Source organism: Perognathus longimembris, chromosome 16 (assembly GCF_023159225.1).
Source record: "Perognathus longimembris pacificus isolate PPM17 chromosome 16, ASM2315922v1, whole genome shotgun sequence".
NCBI lineage: Eukaryota > Metazoa > Chordata > Mammalia > Rodentia > Heteromyidae > Perognathus > Perognathus longimembris.
The window spans coordinates 50,751,828-50,778,852 of record NC_063176.1 but is presented as its reverse complement, the minus strand read 5'-3'; the positions used below and the strand labels follow the sequence as shown (position 1 = coordinate 50,778,852).

Genomic DNA, 27,025 nt, shown 5'->3' with positions numbered 1-27,025 from the left:
TTTCCTTCCTTACCTCCTTCGTTCCTTCTTTCTCTTTCTTTCCTTCCTTCCCTCCTTCATTCCTTCTTTCTCTTTCTTTCCTTCCTTACCTCCTTCGTTCCTTCTTTCTCTTTCTTTCCTTCCTTCCCTCCTTCGTTCCTTCCCTCCTTCGTTCCTTCTTTCTCCCTTCCTTCCTTCCTTCCTTCCTTCCTTCCTTCCTTCCTTCCTTCCTTCCTTCCTTCCTTCCTTCCTTCCTGCTTGCCTTCCTTTCCTTTCCCTTCCTTCTTTTACCTTTTTTTCTTTCTTTCTTTCTGTTTTGCTAGTCCCAGGGCTTGAACTCAGAGCCTGGACACTGTCCCTGAGCTAACTTTAGCTCAAGGCTAGCGTTGTGCCACTTGAGCCACAGCTCTACTTTGGCAGTTCATTGGAAATAAGAGTCTCGTGGAATGTCCTATCGAGGCTGGCATTGAACTGTGATCCTCAGATCTCAGCCCCGGAGTAGTTAGGAATACAGGTGTGAGCCACGGCTGCCTGGCTAGGACTGTAGTTTTCAGCGCAGGCATTCCAACCTAGAGAGACCTCACCATCTGTGGGAACTCTCAGCAGCGGGTGGGAAACGCAAACTTTGAAAACCTGCAGAAGTTAGACTTAGACCTGTAGCAGAGGATACCCTGACTGCCAGGAAGGAGGGAAGACCCGCTGGGAGAAAAATCAAGAAGAGACCTGACTTCCCTTTGGAAGGCAGAGGTCGCTAGGGTCTCCCTCCACTCCTTCCTGGGCTTGCTCAAGCGTCATGGCTTCCCGAGGCCTTTTCCCAGAGCTGCATTTAATGCCTCCTTTCCAGCTCCCCAACGCCACATAGCGTCAGCACTCCATCTGCCGTTCTCTTTCCCCAGGTTCGTAGCACCTTCTAATGCACTGTGTGACTCACTTTCACCTATTCCTTTGTCTAGATGTTAGTGTTCATTCATCCTCCGCTAAGACACACACTGCACACAGCCCTTCCTCCCTGCAGGGGGCTGCTCCCAGGACTTCTGCGGTCGCCAGGTACTGCGGGGAGTCTCTGTACAGCACATCCACACACCCGCCTGAGTATTCAGTCATCTTAGACCCAATGCAAGGCACACAAGTAGTTACTAAACTGCATTGTACAAGAAAAACAGAAGTCTATACATGTTCACCAAAGGTGCATTTTTTTCCCCCCAAAACCTATTCAATCAGTAGTTGGTTGAATCCATGAATGTTGAAACCAAGGATACAAAGGGCTGATATCTACACTGCATGTTCCGTATGTGGCTGGCATTATGTGATTACATGCAATTATTATGTATAATATAATTACATTAAGCATAATCATATGATATAGTATGTCATTCCTCATATATATATATATATATATATATATATATACACACATATATATGCCCAAGGACTTTTATCTGGATGATTTATTGATATAAATCAATTACTCATCTGTGATTCTCATGAGGACAGGAAGCTTGGAATCAAAAAACAAAACCAATAATAATAATAATGACAACAATAATGCCATCCTAGCTCAGCTAGAAAGCAGGCTCTGTAAGCCTTCCCCATACTGCCCGAGGAGGTCACGTGTGTCTCCGGGCTGGCCTCCTACCTGGGTTTGCAGCCTGGCCTTCTGGCTCTGCCAGTCCTCCTGTAGGCGTCGAATGTCAGGTGCCTTCTTTAGCAAAGAGCCCAGTGGAGGCTGTGGGTCACTTCCCTCCTGGAGGGGCACTTCAATCCTTTGGAGATAAAGACACCATCACTGAAGGCCCCGGGAAATGACATCACTGCCTTGATGGTGCCTCCGCATTCTGCCTGGGAGGAGGGAGCTCTAGTCACTCACCAGTAATGGGCGAGAAACGCCTTATTTTTCTGTCATCAGGCAACCTGACATATACATTTTAAGTGTTATCACATAAGATTCTGCAGGATTATTTTAATGGGTGCTTAGTAAATAAAGATGGGCTGTCAGGGTGACAGAGAGAGAGTTTTTTTTGTGGTCTGTGGAGACACCAAAAAAAGAGGTCTCTGTGGTCTAATTCCACAATTCTTTCTACCTATGAGAAATAAACACCACTTTCACACAATATTTTATACTTTTCACAGCACGCTCATAACTTTCACTGCCTGTCCCCCTTTGTAAATTGGGGGGTTATAAATAGGCCTGCTTCATGTAGCATGAATGCAAACAATGCTAGTTGAAAGCTTCAGAATCCTAGAGAAAATGTTAGCAAATGCGGGGAAGGGGTTGATGGAAGGGAGGATGCCCCCTTTTTCAATTCTGAACTTTGAAACCAGCCAAGACATTAAAACACAAGAGGGCTGGGGATATGGCCTAGTGGCAAGAGTGCTTGCCTCGTATACATGAGGCCCTGGGTTCAATTCCCCAGCACCACATATACAGAAAGTGGCCAGAAGTGGCGCTGTGGCTCAAGTGGCAGAGTGCTAGCCTTGAGCAAAAAGAAGCCAGGGACAGTGCTCAGGCACTGAGTCCAAGCCCCAGGACTGGCAAAAAAAAACCACAAAAAACCCACAAGAAACCCATCCTGATAAGATTAGTGCCCTTGTAAGAGCAGTAGAGAGTTATCTGTCTGTCTATCTATCTATTTATCTATCACCTATCTCTCCTTTTAAAGACATAGTAGTGAGAAGATGATTGTATGAAAAGAGATCACTATTAGGAATTCAATTGATCAATGGTAATTTGTGATAGAACACACATCTGACCCTCAGCTAGGAGCCAAGTGTACATCAGCACAGTAGAACCTGCACAAGCCAAATGAAGTTAGGTTCCAAATATCACTGAGAATTTGAGGATGCTGTTATTGCAGCAGCAGCTGACTAATGTAGATGATATAGTTGGAGACTTTCCTTGATTAACAAATGCTCCTAACTATAGAGGCAAAGGTTTTATACAGTCCTGTCTTGACTCTTGGGCAGGTTGCTAATGTTTTTGAGTTTCAGGTTCTGAAATTTATAAAATAACCTTTCTGGGTATGATATTCAATAAGTAGTTTATGTAAAGCTCATAGATGCTCAGAAGACATGTCTGTTCCTTCACTGATGCATGATGCGAAGAACAGCAATGAATATTTGAGGATAGCATGACTGAAAGAATCCTTTCATATCTGAACACTTATGTGTTAAAGGCTATCCACAAAATATACCTTTCTTCTTCTTCCTCGCTGCTGGTTCCTTCTTCGGCTCTTATCTTATCTTGATACCCTTCTCTGGGAAGTGTCTGAGAACTTTCCTTCAGTTTAGAGCAGGAATCCTAAAACAAAGAGAATGACAAGAGTAAGTGCAGTTTTCTAGTTTCACCTGGCTCTTTGAAACCAGAGAGCCATTCACTGCTGACACAGGGCTCATAAGTTTGGGATGATAAAACTTGTGATGATGAAAGAACTATGGCAGTGTCTGGTTTAAGATCAGTGTCAAGTCCTTCTGATCTTCTGTCTATGAAGCAGTCCACATGGTTAATGGAACTAAAGCCCAGAGAGAATAAGTAACTTGCTCTATTCTCAGAAAAAGTAAGTCAAGGAGAGAACATGCAACCGTCGATCTTGGTGTCTGAACTCTTCACTACTCCAAGAGACCATCTTGTGTGTTCAGAGTGGTCCTTGTTGGGCCCAATATTGGGCTGTGGGGAGGACCAGAGAGTAGCATTGACATTGTCAGGAGAGTAGTATTGACATTGTCAGTGGTCAGTGCATGTGAGCAGCTGAATTATTACTATAGTCATTTTCTAGGTTGCAGTATGACATGTTCATCCAGTAGAGTCAGAAATATGGAATTCACTAGATGACTAGAAGCACCAGAAAGTAGAAGTAGGGATTTGGGAAAAGAATATGGATAGGATTCTTTAACAGCGAGGCTTCTCATTTTTTTTTTTTTTTGCTAGTCCTGGGGCTTGAACTCAGGGCCTGGGCACTGTCCCTGAGCTTCCTTTTGCTCAAGGCTAGTACTCTAGCACTCAAGCCACAGCACCACTTTCGGCTTTTTTTTTTGTTTATATGGTACTGAGGAATCAAACCCAGGGCTTCAGGGATGTGAGGCAAGCACTCAACTGCTAAGCCACATTCCCAGCCCCTGGCTTCTCATTTAAAAAAATCAATTGAATTTATTTAACTTATCCATCTCTCCCTTTCACTAAAGATAAGAAAAATCTTACAGTTTGATTGTCACAGTAATCACTGTCCATGGAGAATAGAGTTACAGGACAAGCCGGACACAGATCCATTTGATTGCATATTTCAGTAGATAATGATAAATGATATCCAGGGTTTAAAAAAAACATTGAGCCAGCATAATCTCTCTTTTCTGGATTTGCTCATAAGCTAGAGACGACACCTCCAATTATCCACCCAAATGCCAGGCTGAAAGTGTAGCTCAAGTGGAAGAATGCCTACTATAAGTGGGCAAGCAAGCAAGCCCTGTGTTATGCCCAGGTACTAGCAAACCAACCAAACAACCAAACAAACAAAACCAAGAGGCACTTCAGAACTCTTAATAAACAGCTAAAGAAACACACTTAAAGGGAAATTTAAAGAGGTAAACATATTTCTAAGATTATTTAAAAGTTAAAAAATGAACAGTATAATAATTCCAAAGTAAGTAGTTGGAAAGAGCTACTGAAGATAAAATAAATGAAAGAGAAAAAAATAAACATGACCGGGCTGGGGATATGGCCTACTGGCAAGAGTGCTTGCCTCCTATACATGAGGCCCTGGGTTTGATTCCCCAGCACCACATATACAGAAAATGGCCAGAAGTGGCGCTGTGGCTCAAGTGGTAGAGCACTAGCCTTGAGCAAGAAGCCAGGGACAGTGCTCAGGCCCTGAGTCCAAGCCCCAGGACTGGCCCCCCCCCCCAAAAAAAAAAAAAACACATGACCAACACATCTTAGAGCTGCCTTTTCAAAAAGACACATCAAACTTCTGTCAGGTCTGATCAAGGAAAAGAGAAAAAGGAATTCAGAGCAACATGAATAATGGACAAGGATCTCACAGCTCACAACAGAACAGAGATTAAAAAGAATTCCAAATGGACTCAGAGCTGCCAAGAAGCCCGTGAAAGAGAATCTGCAGGATGTAATTTCTGAACTGCTTCATTGACCACTGCTATATTTAAAGGCATTCTGGGCAGAAATCCAGAAACAAGAGCAACTAAAAACATTAAAAGAGCTGATGCATCAGGTAACAACACTATCCTCAGATGCATCATGTTGGTCTATTTTCATGTATTCTCTCATGGGTGCAAGGAACGGCATTGTCCTCCTTGATCTTGAGGCAGCACTAATACCAGAGATGTTCGGCGATTTGTCTCAGGCAACATGCCTACTGGAAGGTTCATCAAAAGAATGACAGTTACTGTGGTGTTTCATGCTGGTAAAACAAAGGATAAAAACCTCATGGTAGTTTCAGTAGATAAAGAAAAATGTTTATGAGAAAATTGAATCTCTTTTCATAACTAGAAAGTCAACAAATAAAAACAATTACCTAAAGCTATAGGAAAGATCACACATTAAAAATTCTATAGTTAACACCACTATCTTTTTTTTTTTTTTGGCCAATCCTGGGCTTGGACTCAGGGCCTGAGCACTGCCCCTGGCTTCTTTGTGCTCAAGGCTAGCACTCTGCCACTTGAGCCACAGCGCCACTTCTGGCCATTTTCTATATATGTGGTGCTGGGGAATCGAACCCAGGGCTTCATGTATGGGAGGCAAGCACTCTTGCCACTAGGCCATATTCCCAGCCCGTAACACCACTATCTTTGGTGAAAAAGATGGTAAGGTTTTCTTCTAAGACTAAAAGGAAGATACTCATTTCTACCACTTCCATTCAATATAGTCCTAGATGTCACAGCCAGAGCCAGGTGCTGGTGGCTCACACCTACAATCCTTGCTACTCAATACACTGAGATCGGGAGGATCATAGTTTAAAGTCAGCCCAGGTAGAAAAGAACACATGATGACATCTCCAATTAACTAGCAAAAAGCCAGGGAGAAGTGAGTCTCCAGTGGTACCATGCCAGCCATATGTGAGTGAGTAAAAGTGTGAAGCACTGAATTTAGTTTCCAGAACTAAAAAAAAAAAAAAGCATCCAGATTACAAAGGAAGGGGCTGGGAATATGGCCTAGTGGCAAGAGCGCTTGCCTTTTATACATGAAGCCCTGGATTCTATTCCTCAGCACCAAATATTTAGCACCATAGAAGAAGAGGTGCAAGCTAAAAACATATTCAGTCAACAGCAAAAACCTTCCCCATTCTTGAGAAATACATTCCCATCAGGTTCAAGAGGCCTTCATGGCCCAAATCTCTCCATATCATATTAGAGTTCACATTAACTATAGAGAACAAGGAAAGCATATTGACAACTGTAAAAACACCAAGACATCTATAAAGGCAGATCCATGAAAACAACAGATTTATTGGCAGAAACCTTATATGTAAGAAAGGCATGGGAAAATGCATATCAAGCTCTAAAAAGAAAGGAAGTGCCACCCTAAATTACATTACCCTAGAGATCTATAGTGCATAAGAAAGAAATAATGGAGGAATACTATTAAGGGAGAAATAAAAGCCTTCCGTGAGGAATTATGTCCACTATGCTAGCAATACAGAAGATATTCACAAGATTGTCCGTGTGGAAGAGGCAGTTACAATCATGAAGACATAAATAAAAATAAATTTCACCAGTAGAATAGATAAGCAAATGAGGATCAGGGAAGAATCAACGACTACACAAACAGCAGAATCATAGGAAACACTATCTTTCACAAACAACTGTAAACGGTAATAGTCTCAATTTTCCAACCAAATGACACAGACTGGTGTACTCTCTTAAAACACAAGACTGTAAACACAACATTATAAGGAACATACCTCACTGCCAAAGACAACATAAGCTTAAAGTGAATAAGCAAATGAAGCCAAAAGCCAAACAGAAGTAGCCACACTCATATTTGACAAAGCAAATTTCAAACCAAAATTAGTCATGAGGCCAGAAAAGTTACAATTCAGTAGGAGGACTTAATTATCGATATGATCGTATACTTAAAGACTCTACTAGATACAGTTTTAGCAAAATGATAGGAAACAAAATCAACACACAAAATCAGTGGCTTTTCTAAGTACCAGTAGTGAATAGTCTGAGAAATTAAACAGAAGAATAACCAGTCATAACAGCGAGATGAACAAACATAACAACAGAAGTGAAAAGTCTTCTGCAATGAAAACTATAAAATACCGAAGAAAAATTTAAGAAGGCACTGAAAGATGGAAAGACCTCCTATGTTTATGGATCATCAGAATTGATATTGTGAAAATGGCTGTATCATCTAAAGCATTCTATGGATCCAATGAAACTCTCATCAAAATATCAATATCTAAATGGGCAAGAGAGCTAAGAAGAGACTTCTCAGGGAAATGGATGGAACTGGAGATCATTATGCAAAGAGAAGTAGGAGTGAGAATGGTAAATATCCTACGTTCTCTCTCATGAGAATATAGTCCTTAAAAACAAACGATAGAAATGTTAACCCGCTTCTATTTATGGGTGGGCACCTGTGGGAGCAGGAGGGTTGAAATGAGAGGGTATAGGAGGGTGATCCTGGTCACAGTACTTTATATAAATGTGTGGGAATAGAGAAATAAAACCCATTGAAATGGTTTTAAGAAGGGGGAAAGGGAATGTGACAGAATAATAGATGGGTACACTTGATCAGGATACATTACATGCATATGTGGAAATATCACAATGAAATACCTTTCTACAACTGTAATATGCTAATAAAAGCAGGGAAAAATCCTTCCCCACTTCCCCAAGTTGTGCTACTTAGATATTTGGTAACAATGACATAATTAGTACAACTCTTGTGCTGCCTTTTGCTGTTGTAGTTGTTTCTGCGTTTGAATGCCAGTGAATACTCTAGCAGGAAAATACAGCACCACTCCTAACAAGTCCTACCTTTTTTTTTTTTTGGCCAGGCCCGGGCCATGAACTCAGGGCCTGAGCACTGTCCCTGGCTTCTTTGTGCTCAAGGCTAGCACTCTGCCACCTGAGCCACAGCGCCACTTCTGGCCGTTTTCTACATATGTGGTGCTGGGGAATTGAACCCAGGGCTCCATGTATACGACGCAAGCACTCTTGCCGCTAGGCCATATTCCCAGCCTTGACATGTCCTACCTATATCCACCCTGATTCACCCTCTTGGCTTCCCCTCAGGCATTTTTGCAGATTCATTGCAGACCTATATCTCACACATATGTGGCCCAAGTATAAATAGTGTGTACAGAAAAATAAGCAATTCTGCTTATTTCCTGAACCACCCAACGCAAGCCTCCTCCTTTCTCCTGACAAGCAAATAGCTGGTTATTTTAAACCTATGTTCACATTAGGTCTTCATCTTTCAGTCATTTAACCTTTTCTGGAGGTTTTCTATTTTAAACAACACCCACTATCAGGGAATCTGGAAGGGAACATCTAATCCTATTCAAATTCAGTTGACAATCTTTCAAAGGTAGCACTTTGTACACCTGAAAATAGAACACCTAATGCAATGTGGCTTTGCTGAAATGATTGCAGGGGATTGTAATAGATGCTATAAAGTTACATTTACAGAGTTTTTAATGGTTTTGAGAAGTGCCTCCATATGCCTTGCTGTGTTCCTTGTACGTCTCTAGGATGTGGAGGGCAAGAATTACTGTACAGGAAGTACCTAACAAGAGAATATGGGTTCCAGTCCCTCCTATCCAAAGATACTCCAGCTATCACCATTGTTTAAAAGCTTCGTGACCGTTTACTGGACATCTTTTGCCGTAGTTTCACATGGTCCTCCAGGTATGTGTCCAGCAAGCCACCTGGGGCCTCAAGTGAGCAGGACATACTTCTCAGATGTAGGTTTCCCCTGTCTCCTTTCTCACAGACCTGAGAGACCTTACCTTCTGCTTTTTCCCCTTGGCGTGCCTCTTTCTGGCAAGGTCATGTTCAAATATCAGCATCAGTAGGTGTCAGTCACCTGTGAAGTCTTCCTGAACCCTCCCCAGAACTTCCTGTCTCCCAGGGCTGCAGAAGGGTCTTTCTGACATTATCATGGCATCCACTAGATTATTATGTACGTGAATATTTATTTCCTCCATTTGAATTTCAGCCTTCCAAGACTGGGTCTTGTTTATTGAGCCATCCAGTCATAAGGTTTGTGCAGTGGCAGTACTCATAAATATTTGTGGGGATAAGTGATGTAAACAGAAGTCAGCACAATGGCTCTCTTTTTCTTCCTGGAAAGCATAGGCAGCAGGATCTATGGAATTTCCTACCTTCTCTGTCCCTAGTTCAGTGTGACCCAGATAATAAGCATGTCTTTCAGAAAAAAAAGAGGTTTCTTTTGGAATTACTAAGAGAGGGCTGGAAACCAATAAGTGGCATTATGAATCAAAGAGAACCAGGAAACTGGACATAAGAAATAGGGACAAAGTAAACCTTACAAAGGTTGGGTAAGGTCCCAGATCTTTGATACAGATAGAGCCATACCCAGGCTTGGCTACCCTCTCTAAGAATGGAGTGAAAATTCTACTCTCAATTGGTATTTATTATTATTGTTGTTGTTGTTGTTATTGTTGTTGTTGTTGTTATTTTGCTAGTTCTGGGCTTGAACTCAGCGTCTGGGCACTGTCCCTGAGCTCCTTTTGCTCAAGGCTAGCACTCTACCACTTGAGCCACAGTTCTACTTTCAGCTTTTTCTGTATATGTGGTACTGAGGAATCTGACCCAGGGCTTCATGCATGCTAGGCAAGCACTCTATCACTAATCCATATTCCCAACCCATATTATTATTATTATCATCATCATCATTATCATCATCATCATAATTATTATTTTGTCGGTCGTGGGGCTTGAATTCTGGGTCTGGGTGCTGTCCCTGAGCTCTTCAGTTCAAGGCTAGTGCTCTACCAGTTGAGCCACAATGCCACTTCTAGTTTTCTGATGGTTAATTGGAGATAGGAGTCTCATGGATTTTCCGGCCTGGGCTGGCTTTGAACTACAATCCTCAGATCTCAGCCTCCTGAGTAGCTACGATTAAAGGCGTGAGCCACTCGTGCCCAGCTGGTGTTATTATTTTTTATCTCTCTTGACTCACTGAAATGCTTTGGCAGAACAGTTAAGAACCTAAGGTTAAACCCCAACTCTTGAACAACCTTAAATTTTATAGCCCACAACCCAGTAAGAATATCACTAGGGAGGCTGTCACATAACATCCTGAGGTAATGCAGCTATCTCACTAACAGATCGACTTCAAATTGTTCAGCTCCTCTCAACTGCTGAGCATGACTTCTTGCTATTGTCCCATGTACCGACAAGCATTACAGAATGCTGCGAACACAGCACCTAGTTCCTCAAAGAGCTTCTGTTTGCTAGGCTGACGTGCAGGTTGCCTTTGGAGGTATTTGGCAAATTTTAGATTTTTCCCCTCACTGTATTGACAATCTTGTGTGGAAATGGTCACTAATGTGTGCTGCAGGTGGCAGCATAAGTTGGACCATCCCCAGTGGGAGGCAGTGTGGTGGGGTTGGTCAGTTGAAAATGCACATACCGCTGGACCCAGCAAGTTCTATCATACTAGGAGCTATCGACACTTGTGGAGTGCTACTTCCAAGTCTAAGCATATATTAATTAATCTGATCCTCACACAACCCCACTGAAATAATTGGTAGCATCAGCCCTATTTTGCAGGTGAGAAAGCTGAAGCAAAGAGATGTTAAATATCTGCCAACATTATCTAGCCAGTAAGAACCCAGGAATCTGGAGACATCAACTTTATAGCAGTAGCTTCTATTTTCTGATACCATGTGGCCACTGCTTACTGAGTGCCTACATTGTCCCTAGGTTGTGGGGTACTTTATGTCCACAGAAAAGTATGCAGCTCTAGATTGGTATCTGTATCTGGTATCTGTAGATGGAACCTTATTTGGAAATAGGGTCTGTGCAGATGTAGTGATGGATTTCAATGGGTCCCAACTCCAGGGCATAATAGCTTGGTAAGAAGGTCATGTAAAGACCCAGACACTCCAGGAAGGAGTCATGGCTGGCAGAGAGTGGAGTGATGTGCCTGGAAGTTGAGAAGCACCAAGGATGACCAGCAGCCACCAGAAGTAGGGGGAGAGACAGGGAGTAGCTTCTTCCTAACACTTCCCCAGCCTTGCTAATGCCTCGATTTCAGAACTGTGTCTACTTTCCAGAACTGTGGTAGAATACATTTCTGCTGTGTATGCCACCATGAGGTAATCCTTCATGGCAGTCCAAGGACAATAAGAAAGAAAAATGATGAGGAAGCAGGTTCCTGAAAGATAGCTTCACAGGCAGAGCTGTGATAGGAATAAATGGGCTCAAAGATGTGGGGGGAAGTGGTACCCCAGCTGTTATTATACAATATTAATTGTGGTAATGGTGGACAGAATCAAAGGCCCCTTGTATCTGCAGGGCAGCCTCTTTATCTCTGTAGTTCTCAAAGAAAGAGGGACAAATCTGGCAAGACTTTTTTTTGTTTTTAAAGCCATGAGAAGATGGTAATTACTCAGAACTCTATTTCCTTCATGGTTTCTGCAAATGGATTTTGTGGTAATTTTTTCTTCCGGGCATTTGGCAGGGCTGAGTAGGATATAAAGAATAAAGAAGTCCAGTAATATTAGTATACGATCACTGGGGATGAGGAAGTGATGAAAGGTAGAGGAGAAATGTCCTTAATTAAAGTTCAAGATGCTGGAGGTTACCTGGGCCTCTGAAATGCTGTGGTGCTGGCAGTCTGGTTCCTGAGGCCTTTCCTTGGCTCTTTGTACAGGGACTTTATGTTGTTGGATGAATTCCTCCAGCCTTAAAACCTAAAACAGAAGGCAAGAAACACTAGGCAATGAAGCAAAGTCATCCTTATAGATATGGTCATCAACCTGAGAATCAATTCTCCTGGGTCAATCTGTTCTAGAGAGAATCACCTCAGACAAATCTTATGTGCTTCTAGGAAAGCTAGCACTAATTAGCTATTTGCTAGTGCTTGTTAAACAAAAAGAGTCTAAAGTAGGCACCGTTGGCTTACACCTGTAAGTCTAGCTACTCAGGAGGCTGAGATCTAAGGATTGTGGTTCAAAGCTGGCTTGGGTAGGAACATCCATCATATTCTTATCTCCAATTAACCAGCAAAAAGCAGGAGGTGGTGGAGCACTAGCTTTGAGCAAAACAGCTCAGGGACGGTGCTCAGGCCCTCACTTCACAACTTAGGATTGGCACCAAAAACAAAAAAAACAAACAAAACCCCAAAAAAGAGCCCAACAGGGTTATTGTATCCTGTACTTTCTTTTAAATTATTTGCATCTATCTATATACCTGGTGAATTTTATTTTTACTGTTATTCCAGCCTGAAAACCCACTGAATTTCTTTTTCTCTCTCTTCCCTTTCATTCTCTCTTTCTTTATTTTATTCAAATGCTAATCATGTCTCAAGGAATGGGAATATTAGACTTTTCAATCTCTTTTGGCAAAACATTTGCTAAAAAAAAGTATCAGCATTTAAGAACTGCTCAGATAAATTTAGAGAAGAATGGCTGGGGGGGTATTAAATTTTAAAGGTTTAAGTATGATTACTACTAACCAGCTAATTGTGACATATCAATTAAACAGATTGTTTTCCCCCCAGACTCTGAGGAAAATGAGGCCAAGAACCATAAAGAAAACTCAGACATTGTGAAAATTTGTCTAGAAAATAAAGTCAGAGGGAATGGAGAGAATGAGAGCAAGACTGTAAGATCATAAAACATGGTCCTTATCTTTAAAACTGTCATTTTGTGTGGGACACATAGTTTTATAACCATAGCAACACTCAATAGAGGAACATATAAAATGATATCACACTATTAGTAGTATGACCTCCACGGATCTAAGCACTTTATAGTATTAGTTATTTTCATCTTCACAGCATCCACCCTGGGGTGGGACTGTACACAGAATTTGCTGGAACAAATGCACCTCTGTGGATTCCAGGAAGCTTGAGGGTACTGAAGGATAAGTAGGAGTCTAGGAGTCGGCCAGGGATGAAGGTGGGAATGGGCACCCTAGGCAATGAGACCAACAAGTGTAATGATAGAGAGCAGATAGGATGGGTGTGAAGAGTGACATTCTATTTGAAGGGAAGGGTGGGAGTAGACTGAAGAAGTGGAGGGAGTGCCAGAGTCTTAGTGGTGGTGAGAACAAGGAGGAAGAGGAGGAGGCGGAGGAGGAGGAGGAGGAGAAGAAAAAAAAGCCCCAGAAGTTATTGTACAACACCTGGGCAGATAGCCAGTTTTAGGGAACAGATAGATCTCCTCTGGAAAGCTTGAGGGAGGGCCTAGAAAGAAAGGAAACATTATACCTTTTGGTCTAATCCAGCTCAGAAAAGGCTCTTAGGACTTGTTTTTTTAGCCTTTTCTACTAACCTAATACTTTTAGGATCTTGTTAAAAATGTTTTGATTTATTCTAAAATAAAAATGGAAAACAGACCTTGGGTGACATTTTTCTTTCTTTTAAACATAAAGTTTTAATTAATTAGCTAATTCATTCATTCATTTTTATAATGGAAGAGGCCCAGAAAGGCGAAGGTGCCCTAGGCCCACAGATAATGCAGATACAGAGTAGGTAGACTTGAGATTTACTGCCCTTGATATCACTTAGCCACAGAATCAACACCAGCAGCCTCCTGCTGCCTTCTTTTATGTGAGGCACTAAAGTGCTCTTTGTCTAAGCCTCCATAAATCAAGCTTTCTGTTACTTGCAGTGAAGATTTATGTCCCCCGACACAGCCATCCTGTCTGGCCAAGTGCCCTTGGCTTTGTTCAGAAGACTTAGAAAGATGGAGGTGCCAGAAAGTCCCAGGGGCCACAACCACGATTCCCGTGCATTGAGGTTTTTCAGGGTTTACCTCAAGGACAGAATTCTGAAGCTTCACATTGAGGGATGCTTTCTCTTCTTCCAGCTGCTTTATTTCCCTTTCTGATTTCATTTTCACTTCCTCCAACTGTGCTTCTACTTCCTATATGATGACAAGAAGGATTAGCGAAACAACGAAGGCAGGAAAAGAGGACATTTATATATTTATATAAAAAAGAGGACATTTATATATTTACACCCTGGCTTTTTCCCAATGGGGATCAAAGAAACTTAAAAGAGTAATAAAATACTGTTAGAAGACAATAATAAAAAATGTACAAGATGATCATTAGAAAACAAATATTACATACACTCCCCAAAGTCTAATTTACATAAGTAAGGATGCAGTAGATCTTTGACTCTAATTCTGACATATTCAGGTAGGTTAGAGTAGGGTAGACCCTTGACACTAAGTTTTCCAGCATCAAAAAGGAAGATAGAACGTTTAACACAAGCAACATTCTCAGTGTCCCATAAGTCAATAAGCCACACTCTTAGATGCAAGGAGTTATTAAAAGCAGACCAAAATTTATCTATCCCTGTAGGATCCATTCCACAGCCAGAATGATGGGGTTCATGTGAAGTTTCCTCCACGGTCCCTACCATAGCCTGCGAGCCTCAGTACAGAGAAGATCCAGATGGAGAAACATTTGGAGACCACAGGAGCAGCATAACCACTTTCTAGCTGTGTTGTCCTGAGCACATTTCTCAACTTGCTATGATATCCTGTGTTACTTTCCTGCTTACCATTGTTCCAGATACACAGTGAAGGCTCAGCAAATGATGTCTTATTACTCTTATGGCTGAACTTTAGGTAAATATTCATTCAACAAATAGTTATTGAACCCTGACATGTATCTGCCCTCATCATCGCTGAGAATAAAAAAAAAAAAGATAAAATTCCTGTGTGTCGGAAATTTATATGAAAAAAGAGCTGTCAAAGTCAGTAAGTACCAAATGAGAAATATTATGTAAGATGGAAAAATACTGAAGTAGGGAAGGGCAGTACATGTGTAGCAGAATAGAAAAATGACTTTTGAGTATAAAATCCTTGCATTAAGTAAGGGCCTGCCAGATAGATGACTGGGTTCGAGTTTTACAGGACTTACAAAGGCTTTTCCATGGTCTAAGGATAGAAGAGACCATTGTGTCTGGTGAAGGAGGGGAAATAGTAAGGCAAGAGGTTACAGGGACATCGGGTAAGGACTTACATATCTTGGTAAACAACACAGTAAGGACACACAACATGGGAAGGACCTGTCTTCATCTAACAAGGACAAGGAAGGCACTGGAAGATCCAGGCAGAGGACCCACATGACTGAATTATATTTTCATTATACCACTGCTATACCATTGCTACCTTGGGGACACATAAGAAGGAGATGCCGTGGAAGGACCAACAGTGGCAGTGGGGTGGCCCACTATGAAAACATACAGTGAGTAGCAGTCACAATGTAGCATTGCCTTGTGGCACAAATATTAAAATGCAGGGACGAGGTGCCAGGTATCAGAGCCAGCATCGCATCTGAGTCTGGGTGGGAGCGGCTGATGTTGAAACAGGCATCAGCGAGAACTATGGGTACATGTGGGAGTGGGCAGGAAAACGTTCTCCACTGGGGGAAAGCAAGGCATAGAAGGAAAGAACATGGAATGAGTGAGGAATGAAGAGGCTGGTGGGCAGATCTGGGACATTGGAAAGGATAGGGCAGGACTGGCAGAGAGGTCTTTTTCTGCAGGTCCTTTTGAACAAAGTAAAAGAGTTGGAACCACGCTGTGGCAATGACAGGTGCCGTAGAGAAGCTGGAAAACAAAGCTGAGCTGTGCAAAGATCCTCCTGGAATGGAGCCAGAATGACATGGAGTGGGAGGGCTGAGGCAGAGAGGTCATCGCAAGGTCTATGGAGATACAGTGGAGGGGTGGGAGAGGAAGCACACGGGGGTGCAGGGTTATTCTGCGTCACTAGAACAGAATAGCATCCCACTCGTTGGCTGACTGAATGCCAGGGTGAGATGGAAGACCTGGTTTTGGCTTCTCAGCTTCTTGTCTGAACATCTAAGAAGCTATACTGCTGAATACCCGGGTGATGCTTTTACCTGTTCTGTGGTGCCCAGGCAGCCCAGCCAGTGGCCCTGGAGTGGTTCTTAACTAATGCCTTGGACTAGTCATTTGAAAGAGTGGAAGAGAACAATTTGATTAGATTGTCAGGGTTGTACGATCTGGCCATTAGCCTATACTGGCCATTAGCCTATACAGTCTCTCTGCAGTAAGCCTGTGCAATTCTTAGCGCGTTGAGACTTGTTGTTTGGAGAATTCGACAAACAGGACACTATACGTTATTGAAGTTATTAAGAAAACATATAAGTTATTCTTTGGTACTAAAAATGTTGAGATAATTTAAGTTCCCATAAGAATTCCTCAGTAAAGCTGATTTTTTTAAACTTCATTAATTAGTTCACATGCACAAGAGCTTTGACTGGACATAAGTTTGGCATATCATACTTATTGGCACATAGACGAACTCTGTCAACACACTCTCATATAACAGCATAGTGAAAATTCCCCGCTATGGTGATTTTGGGCTTGAAGGAATGGCCTGCACTTCACCTCGCACAACTTCCTGCAGTGCTGTACTCCCTCACTGCTTCAGCTGTTGCCTTGATAAAGGGACCTAGTGAACAAACAAATTCCCCTACAAGTGAAAATTGCTGATTTTAGCAGTAACTTTTGACATGACTCAGCTTCACTGTAGGTGCAAAAGAACTGGAGTTGCTGTGGAAAAGCAAACAATTCTGAGTCACCGGGAGAACACAGGGGTGATGTGCTCAGCTCAAAAAGACCTCGAGGATCTCCACAGTTAACTCCACTAACTCCACAGAGTTAGTGCTCCCATTTCAGGAGACAGGAAAAGCAACTACAAGGTCAAGACTGTGAAGGAAATGAAAAGATTGGAGCTTTCACATAGATGACTTATTTGCCCCTGAGAAGACCGTTCCATGAACACTGATTATAAGCTGCACTCAACACACTATTCTATCTCATATGAACAAGTGCATATTAACTGTGCATCCCATAGTCTTAGGGGTGTCCTTTTATCTCCTCCAAGAGCCCCTGAGCTCCCTTCGTGCAAGAACAGTGTCCTTCACCTGTGTGTCATTAGAGAACCAGCTCAGGTGTGCACACACAAGGTCACGGTAAATAATTGGCAAGGAAAAAACACATCAAAGAGAAAAGGGAGAAAATGGGTGAAAGGGAAAGAACCATCTTGGTGAACGTGGGTCTCACCTTCTGTAGCTTTTTTCTCTCCACATCCATGGATGAGCGCACAGACTTGATTTCCACAGTGTGCTTCTTTACTAAGTCCTCCAGACGTCTCACTAGCTGGTCTTTGAGGTGTTTCTTCTCCTCTTCAGTTTGATGTTTGATCTTACGAAGGTCTTCTTCATACTGTTGCTTCATATGTTCTGTCTCAATACTTGCCACTTTCTATGCAAAGAAAGAGGACCTTGTAAAACTGCTGGGAAGCAAGGAAGTCCAGAGTCACAAATTCTCTCTAAATAGGCTGACTTTACAGAATATATCAGAAGGTTTAATTTTTGTGTGTATGTGCATTGGTGTTGGGGTCTGAACTCAGGGCCTGGGCACTGTTACTTAGCTTCTTTCATTAAGGCCAGTGCTCTACCACAGCTCTAGCAACTTCTGGCTTTTTGGGGGTAGTTTATTGGATATAAAAGTCTCACAGTCCTGCCTACTCAGGAGGCTGAGATCTGAGGATCACAGTTCAAAGCCAGCCTGGGCAGGAAAGTCTGTGAGAGTCTCATTATCTCCAATTAAGCACCAGAAAACCAAAAGTGGTACTGTGGCTCAAGTGGTAGAGCGTGCTAGCTTTGAGCTGAAGAGCTCAGAGGCAGTGCCCAGGCACAGAGTTCTAGCCCCACCAAAACAAAACAAAACAAAACAAACAAAAAAAATCTCACAGGAAAAAAAATGTGTCACAGACATTCCTGCCTGGGCTGGCTTTGAACTGGGATCCTCAGATCTCATCCTCCTGAGTAGTTAGGATTACAGGTGTGAGCTACCAGTAAGGCTATATATGTGACATTTGTAAGACTTGAGAAAGGCCTCACTAGAATGGCTTATCTTTTGTCACAGGATCTGATGTGCTAGACCACATCATGGTAGTTTCTGAAGGATTCTTGTTTTGACTTGTTTTGATTCGGAGTATGTAGTAGGATCCTAAGCAATTCCCAATTTTCCAGAAGTCAACACAAAGAGATGGGAGAATTCTGCCACAACCTCAGTCACTCAATTTCAAATGGCACAGGCTTAGAGGAAGTTGGTAGAACTTCCTTTCCCAATCCAGCGACTCTTGGACACCATGGGATCTGATAGTTCCAAGTGGATTCTCTATGGTTGGAAAGTGGCTTCTACAGGAAACTCATGTAGGAAAAGTCACTTGTACTTCTCCATTCTTGAGGATGGTTAGACATTACCTGTGTAGCTGAGCTTCCTTTGATGCAGGAACACTCCTTAGGAAAGCCTTGATCTTCCTGCGGATGAAAATTCTGGGCTTCCAAGTTATTTTCTTCTGCCAGGACTTCATGCTCTGAAACAAGTTCAGTCTTCATGTCATCTGCAAACGTAAGTTCCAATATCAGTTATGAAGTTCTTGGCTTTGGTGTTGAACATAGTCAAGTTCCCATCTTCCTATTCATCCATTTTTCTTACAGCTCTTTAGACAATCCCTGTTCTATGTCTGCTGCTCTTGAGCGTGGTAACAAAGTATCTCATCTCTGCTCAACAGCATCTGACCCCTCACATATTTGCAATGCTTTCCCTTCCTAAGCTAGAACTGACAATTGAAAAATTGTACATTTAGGTTACAAAATGGAGTATATTTCCTCAAACACACACACACACACACACACACATGCACACACACATACATACACACATATAATTATTTATTCAAGGCTGATTTAATGGATGAGAAAAAATACATACAACTAGAACTAATACGTTTCTCTTCTCTTTATGCCATTTTGGGGTAGTGCTATTTGAACTCAGGATTTTGCCCTTGACAGGCAAGAGTCTACATTTGCGCCACATCCTTAGGCTTTTGTCCCAGTTTTGACAATTGTTCTAAAAGCTCATTAGGCTTCTGGTTCCTATTGGAAGCTTTCTTCCTTCTCACCTGTCCAGAGTTCTTTTTCATTTACAGACACATTATTCCGTACTACAATCTTCAAAAAGCAGAAACCATGTTTTGTGCATTTTTTGACAAGCTGATCACCCGACAGGTGTTCAAGGGACTTGAGGAGCAGGCACTTGGATTCAGATATTCTTAACTATAACGGCTTATTACCACCCATTTAACTGACTTAGAGCCCCACACATTCTTTTTTTTAGCTTCAATTTTTTATCATGGCACACAAGACATAGCTCATAAAATTAGTGGGAAGATCTGATCACGTGATTGTGTCACGTGACATTGAGATGTCCAGTCTGTGCCCCAAGAGACACAGCTCTGGGTCTCAGCTCACTTGTGCCCTGAACGGAATGGACTCATCAACTGCAGGGCACATCCACCATCCCTGCCCCTGCCCCCCTACCTCTGAAGCCGTCTTGAAGATCCAGGAACACCAGGCCACCCTGGCAGCTAACCTGCTATGTGTAAGGAGTTGTTTCAAGGCCTCTCACCTGGTTTCTGTGCCGTGTGACACCCCTGTAGAATCAGCCTGTCTTTGGCGACAGCCAGCTTCTCCCCAAGTTTCTTTGCCGTGCTCTTCAGCTCCGAGTTCTCCTGGCGAGCCTCCCGTAGCTGCAGGTCTAGGTCCTAAATTAGACAGGAAGGATCTCAGTCCTCTGGCTGCAGTTCTGTAGAGAGATGTGCTGCAGGCACAGAAGAGCTGTTAGTGCTGAAAGGTTGCTGTGCACCCAGCAGGGGCCCTGAGTCTTTAGAATGAGTGGCTCTGAGTTCAATCAGTTCCCTACTCATCCTCTGAAGGACAAAGATTTAGTTTTAGTTTTTTTTAACCTTCCTCCAGTGTGTGTTAACTAAGATAAAGTATCTGTGACAGAAAAGAAAATGTTCAGGGAGTATTGCAACTATTGAACTGTGGCTCAGCACTTTTGTAGGGTTCACATAGCAGACTAATCTATGACCCTGCTTTCTGTGGATGCCAATGTCCTAAGGATTTTAGGACAGGCAAGTGACTGGGAAAAGAACGCAAGCATTGGAACTGGATTGACCTAAGTTCAAAAGCTTCCTTACTGTGTGCCCAGCTGAGCCAGGCTTTAAACCTCTCAGTTTTTCTTGTCTTCATATCTGTAAACGACTACAAATCTCTAACCTTGTGTCCATAGCGTAGGCTTGGCACATAGTAGGCCTTCCATAAGTATTTGCTGAGTGTAGTTTTATCACCTACTAAATTGTAACACCCACTTGGGTAGAAACCCAGTGTTTAGACAGTGCTCAGCACATAATCGGTGTTGAATCGCTTGCTTAATGATTGTAGTCAAGTTGGATAAAGGCAGAAACCATCACCTAGGTAGAAGTCCAAGCTTTAGCGGTGTCTGGCACTGAGTAGGTGCTCAGATTTAGCAGCCCTCTCCATTATCCCGTTGGGAGGTATGAAAAGAAGTGGCTTTACCTGAATCCTCTCCTTCAGCTTCTGGGCATACTTCTTCAGGTCGCTGATCTTGCGGCCCCGGTGCTCTAGGTCGCCTTCCAGCTTCCTAACCTGGGCCTGCAGAGCTGACTCTTGAACCTGGAAGTTCTTGCGGAGGTCGGTCTCCTTCTCTTGCCACTGCCACAGGGCCTCACTCACTGACTGCTGCATGGCCTGCCGGATGGCCTCGTTCTCGCGCTCATAGGTGGCCTGCAGCTCCTCAGCCTTGCGGGCGTAATCCTGGCTCAGCTGTTGGTTCTCAGCGCGTAGTCGCTCTACCTCCAGCAGCACCTGCTGCATTTCTGGGCCCTGGCTCGGCTGGGCGGTGGCATCTGGGATCTCCTGGGAAGGTCTGCCCCACTGGAGCCCCTCGTGGCTCATCAGCTGCCGGAGCCTCTTCTCATAGTCTGCCTTGAGCTCCAGCATCTCCTTGGAGAGTGTGAGCACCCGCTCGGCGTGTTCCGCCTCCACCCGCAGCTCTCTCTCTTTGGTCTCTAGCTTGCATGTGGCTGACTCTGCCAGTGCCTCCCTGGTCAGCCTCTTCTGCAGCTCCAGGGCACTCTCCAGGGCCTGGATGCGCTGCAGAAGGGTCTCTTCATTGTCACCAGCGTGGCTCTGTTCCTGCAGGAGCCTGGCTTTGGTCTCAGCCACCACGCCCTGGAGTTCCTCCTGGTGGGCTTCCCGCAGTGCCTCCATGGTGGCGTCGGCCTCATCCTGGCGGGTGTTTAGGGCATAAATGACCTGCAGGAAAACCCACAGAGCCTGGTTAGTGCAAGGCAGCGGCGGCTGCAACCAGAGATGCCTTGCCACCTTGACACTGTGGTGGATTCCCCACACACAGTGCCAGTGACTTGCTAGAATCCAGTCCCAGGAGAAGATAGGGAGAGAAAGCAGGTAAGTGAGACAGGAGATGGCAGCTGCAAGGAGTGACATCGCACCCACATCGAGAGGGAATCTGTGGCCAAATTCTGGAGGGGCCCTCCTGAGTACAGAAGCAATGCAGGAAAGTGTGTTAAAACAAGAAGTTGATAGGAAGTCATTTGTTTAAAGTGAACATTATGGACCGCAAAACCTAATAAAACCGTAGGAATCGAAACCAGCAACATTCTCAATAAATAGGCACAGCAAACACATTTGAGAAAACTCAATTTCCTCCTATGATAAAAACACTGAGCAGAATGGAAATTGAAAAAAACTTAATCCACCTAACAATTACATCTAGAAAAACTCACAATTAGTATCATACTCAATGGAACCGAATGCTTTCCTCAGATTAGTGATGACAAAGATGTAAACCAAAGATGTAAATTAACACATATTCTATATAGTTATTTATAATATAATGCATGTAATATGGTTATATATTAGTTTACAATATATATCTCATGATATAGAGTTTATATATTAGTTTGTAATCTAATACATATACATATATGATATATTACACATATATGCACACATACACACATATTAGCTGAAGGAAGACGAAGACAGGAAGTCCAGGAATCAAGAATGACTTCCAAAATGTGGTACATATACACAATGGAATTGTATGCCTCTATCAGAAAGAATGACGTTGCCCCATTCCTAAGGGAATGGAAGGACTTGGAAAAAATTATACTAAGTGAAGTGAGCCAGACCCAAAGAAACATGGACTCTATGGTCTCCTTCACAGGGAATAATTAGCATAGGTTTAGGCTAGTCACAGCAGAAGATCACAAGAGCCTAATAGCTATGCCCCTATGAATGCATAAGATAATGCTAAGTAAAATGAACTCCATGTTATGGAAATGAGTGATATATCACTGTTGTAATTACTTTCAACGTGCCATGTGAAACCGTAACTTCTATTGTTGATGATCCTCTTGTATCCCCTTCCTGTGGTTGTACCTGCACTATCACTGTATCTTATCTGAGTACATTGGAAATTGTATATACTGGTATTAGAACTAGGAAAGTGAAAGGGAACACCCAAATCGAGAGACACAGGATAAAAAGACAAATGACTACAAAAGCAATACTTGCAAAACTGTTTAGTGTAAACCAACTGAACAACTCATGGGGGGAGAGGGAAAGGGGGAGGGGGGAGAGGGGAATGAGGGAGGAGGTAACAGTACAAGAAATGTATCCAATGCCTAACGTATGAAACTGTAACCTCTGTGTACATCACTTTGACAATAAATAAGAAAAAAAAAAAAGAATGACTTCCAAGATGTTGATCCGAAAAATGCTTGCTGAAAAGGGAAAAACTGTGGGTAGAATATGTATGAACAGAAAAATCAAGAGTTCTATTTGGAGATTAAACTTTATGCGCCTCTGGATAACCTAGTAGAAAAGTCAACAGGGAAAGTGGATACACATCTAGTGTCAGAGAACATACTTGAGCTAGAAATGAAGTTTTCTAGAATCAGGAGAATTCTATGTTGCTCTTTCTTGATGAGAGACTTCAGTGCATGCCTGTATGAAGGTGGGAATGACTGGCCCCTCCCCATGTTGTACAAAGAAGTTGAAGACCTAGGAGACAGAGCAAAGGAGAGATGGGAACAGGTGTGTGGCACTCATGACAGGAGAATGAGGACGCTATCACCTTGTTGAGATGAGAAAGTGATGCCCACATTTACAACAAAACAGGAGGAAATGTTTTCAAGTAACTGTGCTGAGTCGGACAGGCAGAAGGTCTGTGAGGTCAAAGGAGTGAGACGGTTTCAACTGTGAGGTCAAAGGAGTGAGACGTTTTAGAAAAGGAAAGTGAGTTATCTATATTTCAGGGCAGCCATAAAAGCTGTGAGAATTATAGTTCTCTGCCTCACTGTGACATTTTCATTAGCCATGCCCACTGGACTGAGTTTGAGGATGGACGAAAGGATTGTGTAGAGTTGGGGCTTCACAGGGTGAATGGGTCAGAGTGAGAGAAGGGTTATGCAGTGGAAGTATGTTCAAGAGCTGGCAATTCTCCATTCAATGACAATAAGACATGGGCAAAAACAGTATCAATTTTCTGTGGGGTGATCCACAGCACTTGTTTAGTGCCTGGTAGTTGCATAATGAATATGTTATGGAACTCTTGCAGGTCACAAATAATGCCTGCTTTCCTTCCGCAGTGAGGAGATACTGCAGGGGAGCAAGCAGCACATTTATTAGCCCCTTGAGTTTAGATGGCATTGATTGGTGGTTACAAGTGGAATTTGGATCAATGTCACCATTTCATCTCGGGACAAACATGGGGGTTAATTACAAAGGGTCTATGTCCTTCCCACAGTTTCTTTCACTGTCTGAAAACTTACTTGGGAGGATTCAAATGACTTAGGAAGGTGAAATTTAAGATGGAAGGTATCTAAACCCTAAATGATTGAGTAGGAATACACATTCATTAGAAGCATTGGCATCTAACTTCACATAAGCCAGAAATATACTACTATAAGTGAGCTCTGATCTCCTGGATGTTGTTACAGTATCTACTAGTTACCTTAATGTGTCAGAGGGCCCCAAGACCGCTCCTAGCTATGGCAGTTCACTAGAGGCTTCATAGGACTCAGTACATTGTCATATTCATGACTATAATTTATTACAACAAACACAAAGCAAAATGAATTAAAGGAGCAGGTCATGCAGTTAAATCAGAAGGCAAGGCAGGAGCAGGCTTCAAAGAGTCCCTTCACAGTGGAGCTAATTCACTGAGTAAGGAAGTGTGACAACACACGTGAAATATTGTCTATCAAGAAAGCAGACTTCACACTTAGCACTCAAGGTTAATGCTAGGAGCTGATTTAGGCAACTTCTGTTTGACATACCCTGAAATTCCAAACTCCCAGTCAGAAAATATGTGTGTTATGCAATCCACGGTATTTACAGAAATATTTGAGGTATAGTGCGACACTTTTTTTTTTCTTAGTTTGAGTAGTAGAGTCCCTCAGGAAATGGGGTAATTTTCAAAATGGATAATTTTCAAATGTCAACCTTTCAAGCAATCAACTGTCACGTAGCAGTCCCAAGAGTGCTACATTAACAACTTTCTGCATATCTAATATACCAACTAAAAAAATGATTTTTTCCTCTACAGTGTTATTAAACTTGTGCAATAAGGCAAATACTATCATAATGGGAGTTTCTTATAGTAAAGACTAAAATATTTTCTAAAGGATAATTCCATGAGACTTGGCATTGTGATTACAGTTAGGGGAAAATTCACTACATAGTGATATTGATGGTGATCTTGGGTTAGAGTTTTTATATCAACTTAGGTTAGAATTCTTCATCTACTCCAAGCAGATTCATAGAAATCTTTCCTGTCATGTGAAAATATGTCCTATGAAAATCACTCCACACAAGTTCTGATTTTAGGCTCAGTGTAGCAGAAAGAGGTCCACACTGTAGGCACACAGTGTCTAAAGGTATTCTGGCCCATACACATTGAGTTATGGTGTTGTGGTACTAAAGACTCAAAACAATCCTCATCACAGGATACACTCAAACTGTTCTGTCAGGCTAAGGTCTGGTTATACCGTTCTTAGCTTTCTACAGTTGCCAGACTCACATTCCTGACCTCCCTCCCCCAAGAGTACACAGACAATGGCCCAAATATCTTTCCAAAGATAGTACACATACAAACAAGAAAATTTTACTTAATCATGTTATAATGTATTTTATACTTTTTTGTATTATTATTTATGTATTTGTATTTATTATTTATTATTTTATTGTATTATATACAATATAATATATTGCATTTTGTATCATATTTTTCATGCTCTTTTATAGATATACCAAGTTGTTTACCTCTTTATATGTAGCTTTTAGAGACTACAACATTCTGTACATAGAGAAAAATTTTTATTTTTCTATTTGGTTGCTTCAGAATCTATTATATCAAATATGCTTTAACTTATTATTCTCTGCTCATAGTCATAAACTTGTTTCTACAGAAAGTTACTGACATGTTTCTTATTTCATCATTATTAATTATTTTCTGCACTGCTTTTCCATTTCTGTCAAAAAAAATTGAGGTTTTCTTTTGGCTTACAAAATCACCTAGCAAAACTCCAGAGCCTGGTTTTAGACAACTGAAGTCTTAGCCTGAATTGCTTCCTCAAACCCAATGGTGCAATCCAAAGAGAGTAATGGGATGAAACTGGACTAAAGACACAAAGCACAAGCTGGAGAGCCTAAATGAGGCAGGGAGGGCTGACCTTTAAGGTCACATCTTCATCCCTGTGGACACAACTGTACCACATGGCTGGATCTACCAACAGATTTCTTCTCACTCACAGAGTCAAATTTTAGTAGAGAATTCCATAAAAATGAACACTTCTGGATATAAAAGGACATATAAATCCCAATGCAATAAGAATGCATGATCACACTACCCGACTATAATCAATAAAGAGGTTATACAGACAAAGAAACTTCAGAATTAAATGATATTATACATCAAATAGATTCGAGTGAATATCTACAGACTATTCTACCAACCAGTTACAGAATAAACATTATTCTCAGAAGTACATGAAAATTTCTCTGAAAATAGATCTATTTTAGGACACAAAGCGAGTATTAACAAATACAAAAAAAAATGGAAATAGGGATGGGGATATGGCCTAACGGCAAGAGTGCTCACCTCGTATACATGAAGTCCTGGGTTTGATTCCCCAGCACCACATATACAGAAAGTGGCCAGAAGTGGTGCTGTGGCTCAAGTGGCAGAGTGCTAGCCTTGAGCAAAAAGAAGCCAAGGACAGTGCTCAGACCCTGAGACCAAGCCCCAGGACTGGCCAAAAAAAAAAAAAAAGGAAATAACTCCCTACATTTTATCAGACCACAGTGGAATAAAACTACATATGATCAGCAAGAAATACTACAGAAAATACTGAAACAAACATAAAGACTGAACAGTTAATGTTTGATTGAAGAAATGAATTGAAATAAATAATCTAATGGTACATTTCAAGCAGTTAGGAAAACAAGAAAAAGTGAAACTTAAAAGTAGTAAATGAAAAGAAATAATAAATATCATGACAGAAGGCCACGTGCTGGTAGCTCATGTCTACAGTACTAGCTACTCAGCAGGTAGAGATCATGAGGATTGTGTTTCCAGGCAAGCCTGAGCAGAAAAGTCATGAGACCCTGTCTCAACCAATAGCTGGATGTGATGGCCTATCCCTGCTACTCCAGCTACATGGAAAACCTGAGATTGGGAGGACCTTGGTTCCAGGCCAGTCCAGTCAAAATACTCAAGGGACTTCATATCAACAGAAAAAGCTGAGCATGAAGGCGTATGTCTTTCATCCCAGATATAGCAAAAAATATAAACATTAGGATCTGCCAGGCCAGCCTGGGGAAAAAATGAGACCCTATGTTAAAAATAATTGGAGAAAAAATGCTGGAGAAGTGGCATAAGGTCTAGAGC

At 42.1% G+C, this 27,025-nt stretch overlaps 1 protein-coding gene across 1 annotated transcript in view; it reads right to left on the bottom strand.

Moving 5' to 3' along the window:
• Fam184b (family with sequence similarity 184 member B) overlaps positions 1-27,025 on the bottom strand; it is a 58,358-nt gene that overhangs the window by 13,858 nt on the left and 17,475 nt on the right. Inside the window, exons 2-9 of the mRNA XM_048364127.1 lie at positions 20,605-21,363; positions 19,652-19,787; positions 18,445-18,584; positions 17,237-17,437; positions 13,947-14,057; positions 11,772-11,879; positions 3,171-3,277; positions 1,616-1,742 (exon numbers count right to left, since the gene is read on the bottom strand). Coding sequence (XP_048220084.1) covers positions 1,616-1,742; positions 3,171-3,277; positions 11,772-11,879; positions 13,947-14,057; positions 17,237-17,437; positions 18,445-18,584; positions 19,652-19,787; positions 20,605-21,363 — 1,689 coding nt within the window. The remainder of the gene's footprint in view (positions 1-1,615; positions 1,743-3,170; positions 3,278-11,771; positions 11,880-13,946; positions 14,058-17,236; positions 17,438-18,444; positions 18,585-19,651; positions 19,788-20,604; positions 21,364-27,025) is intronic.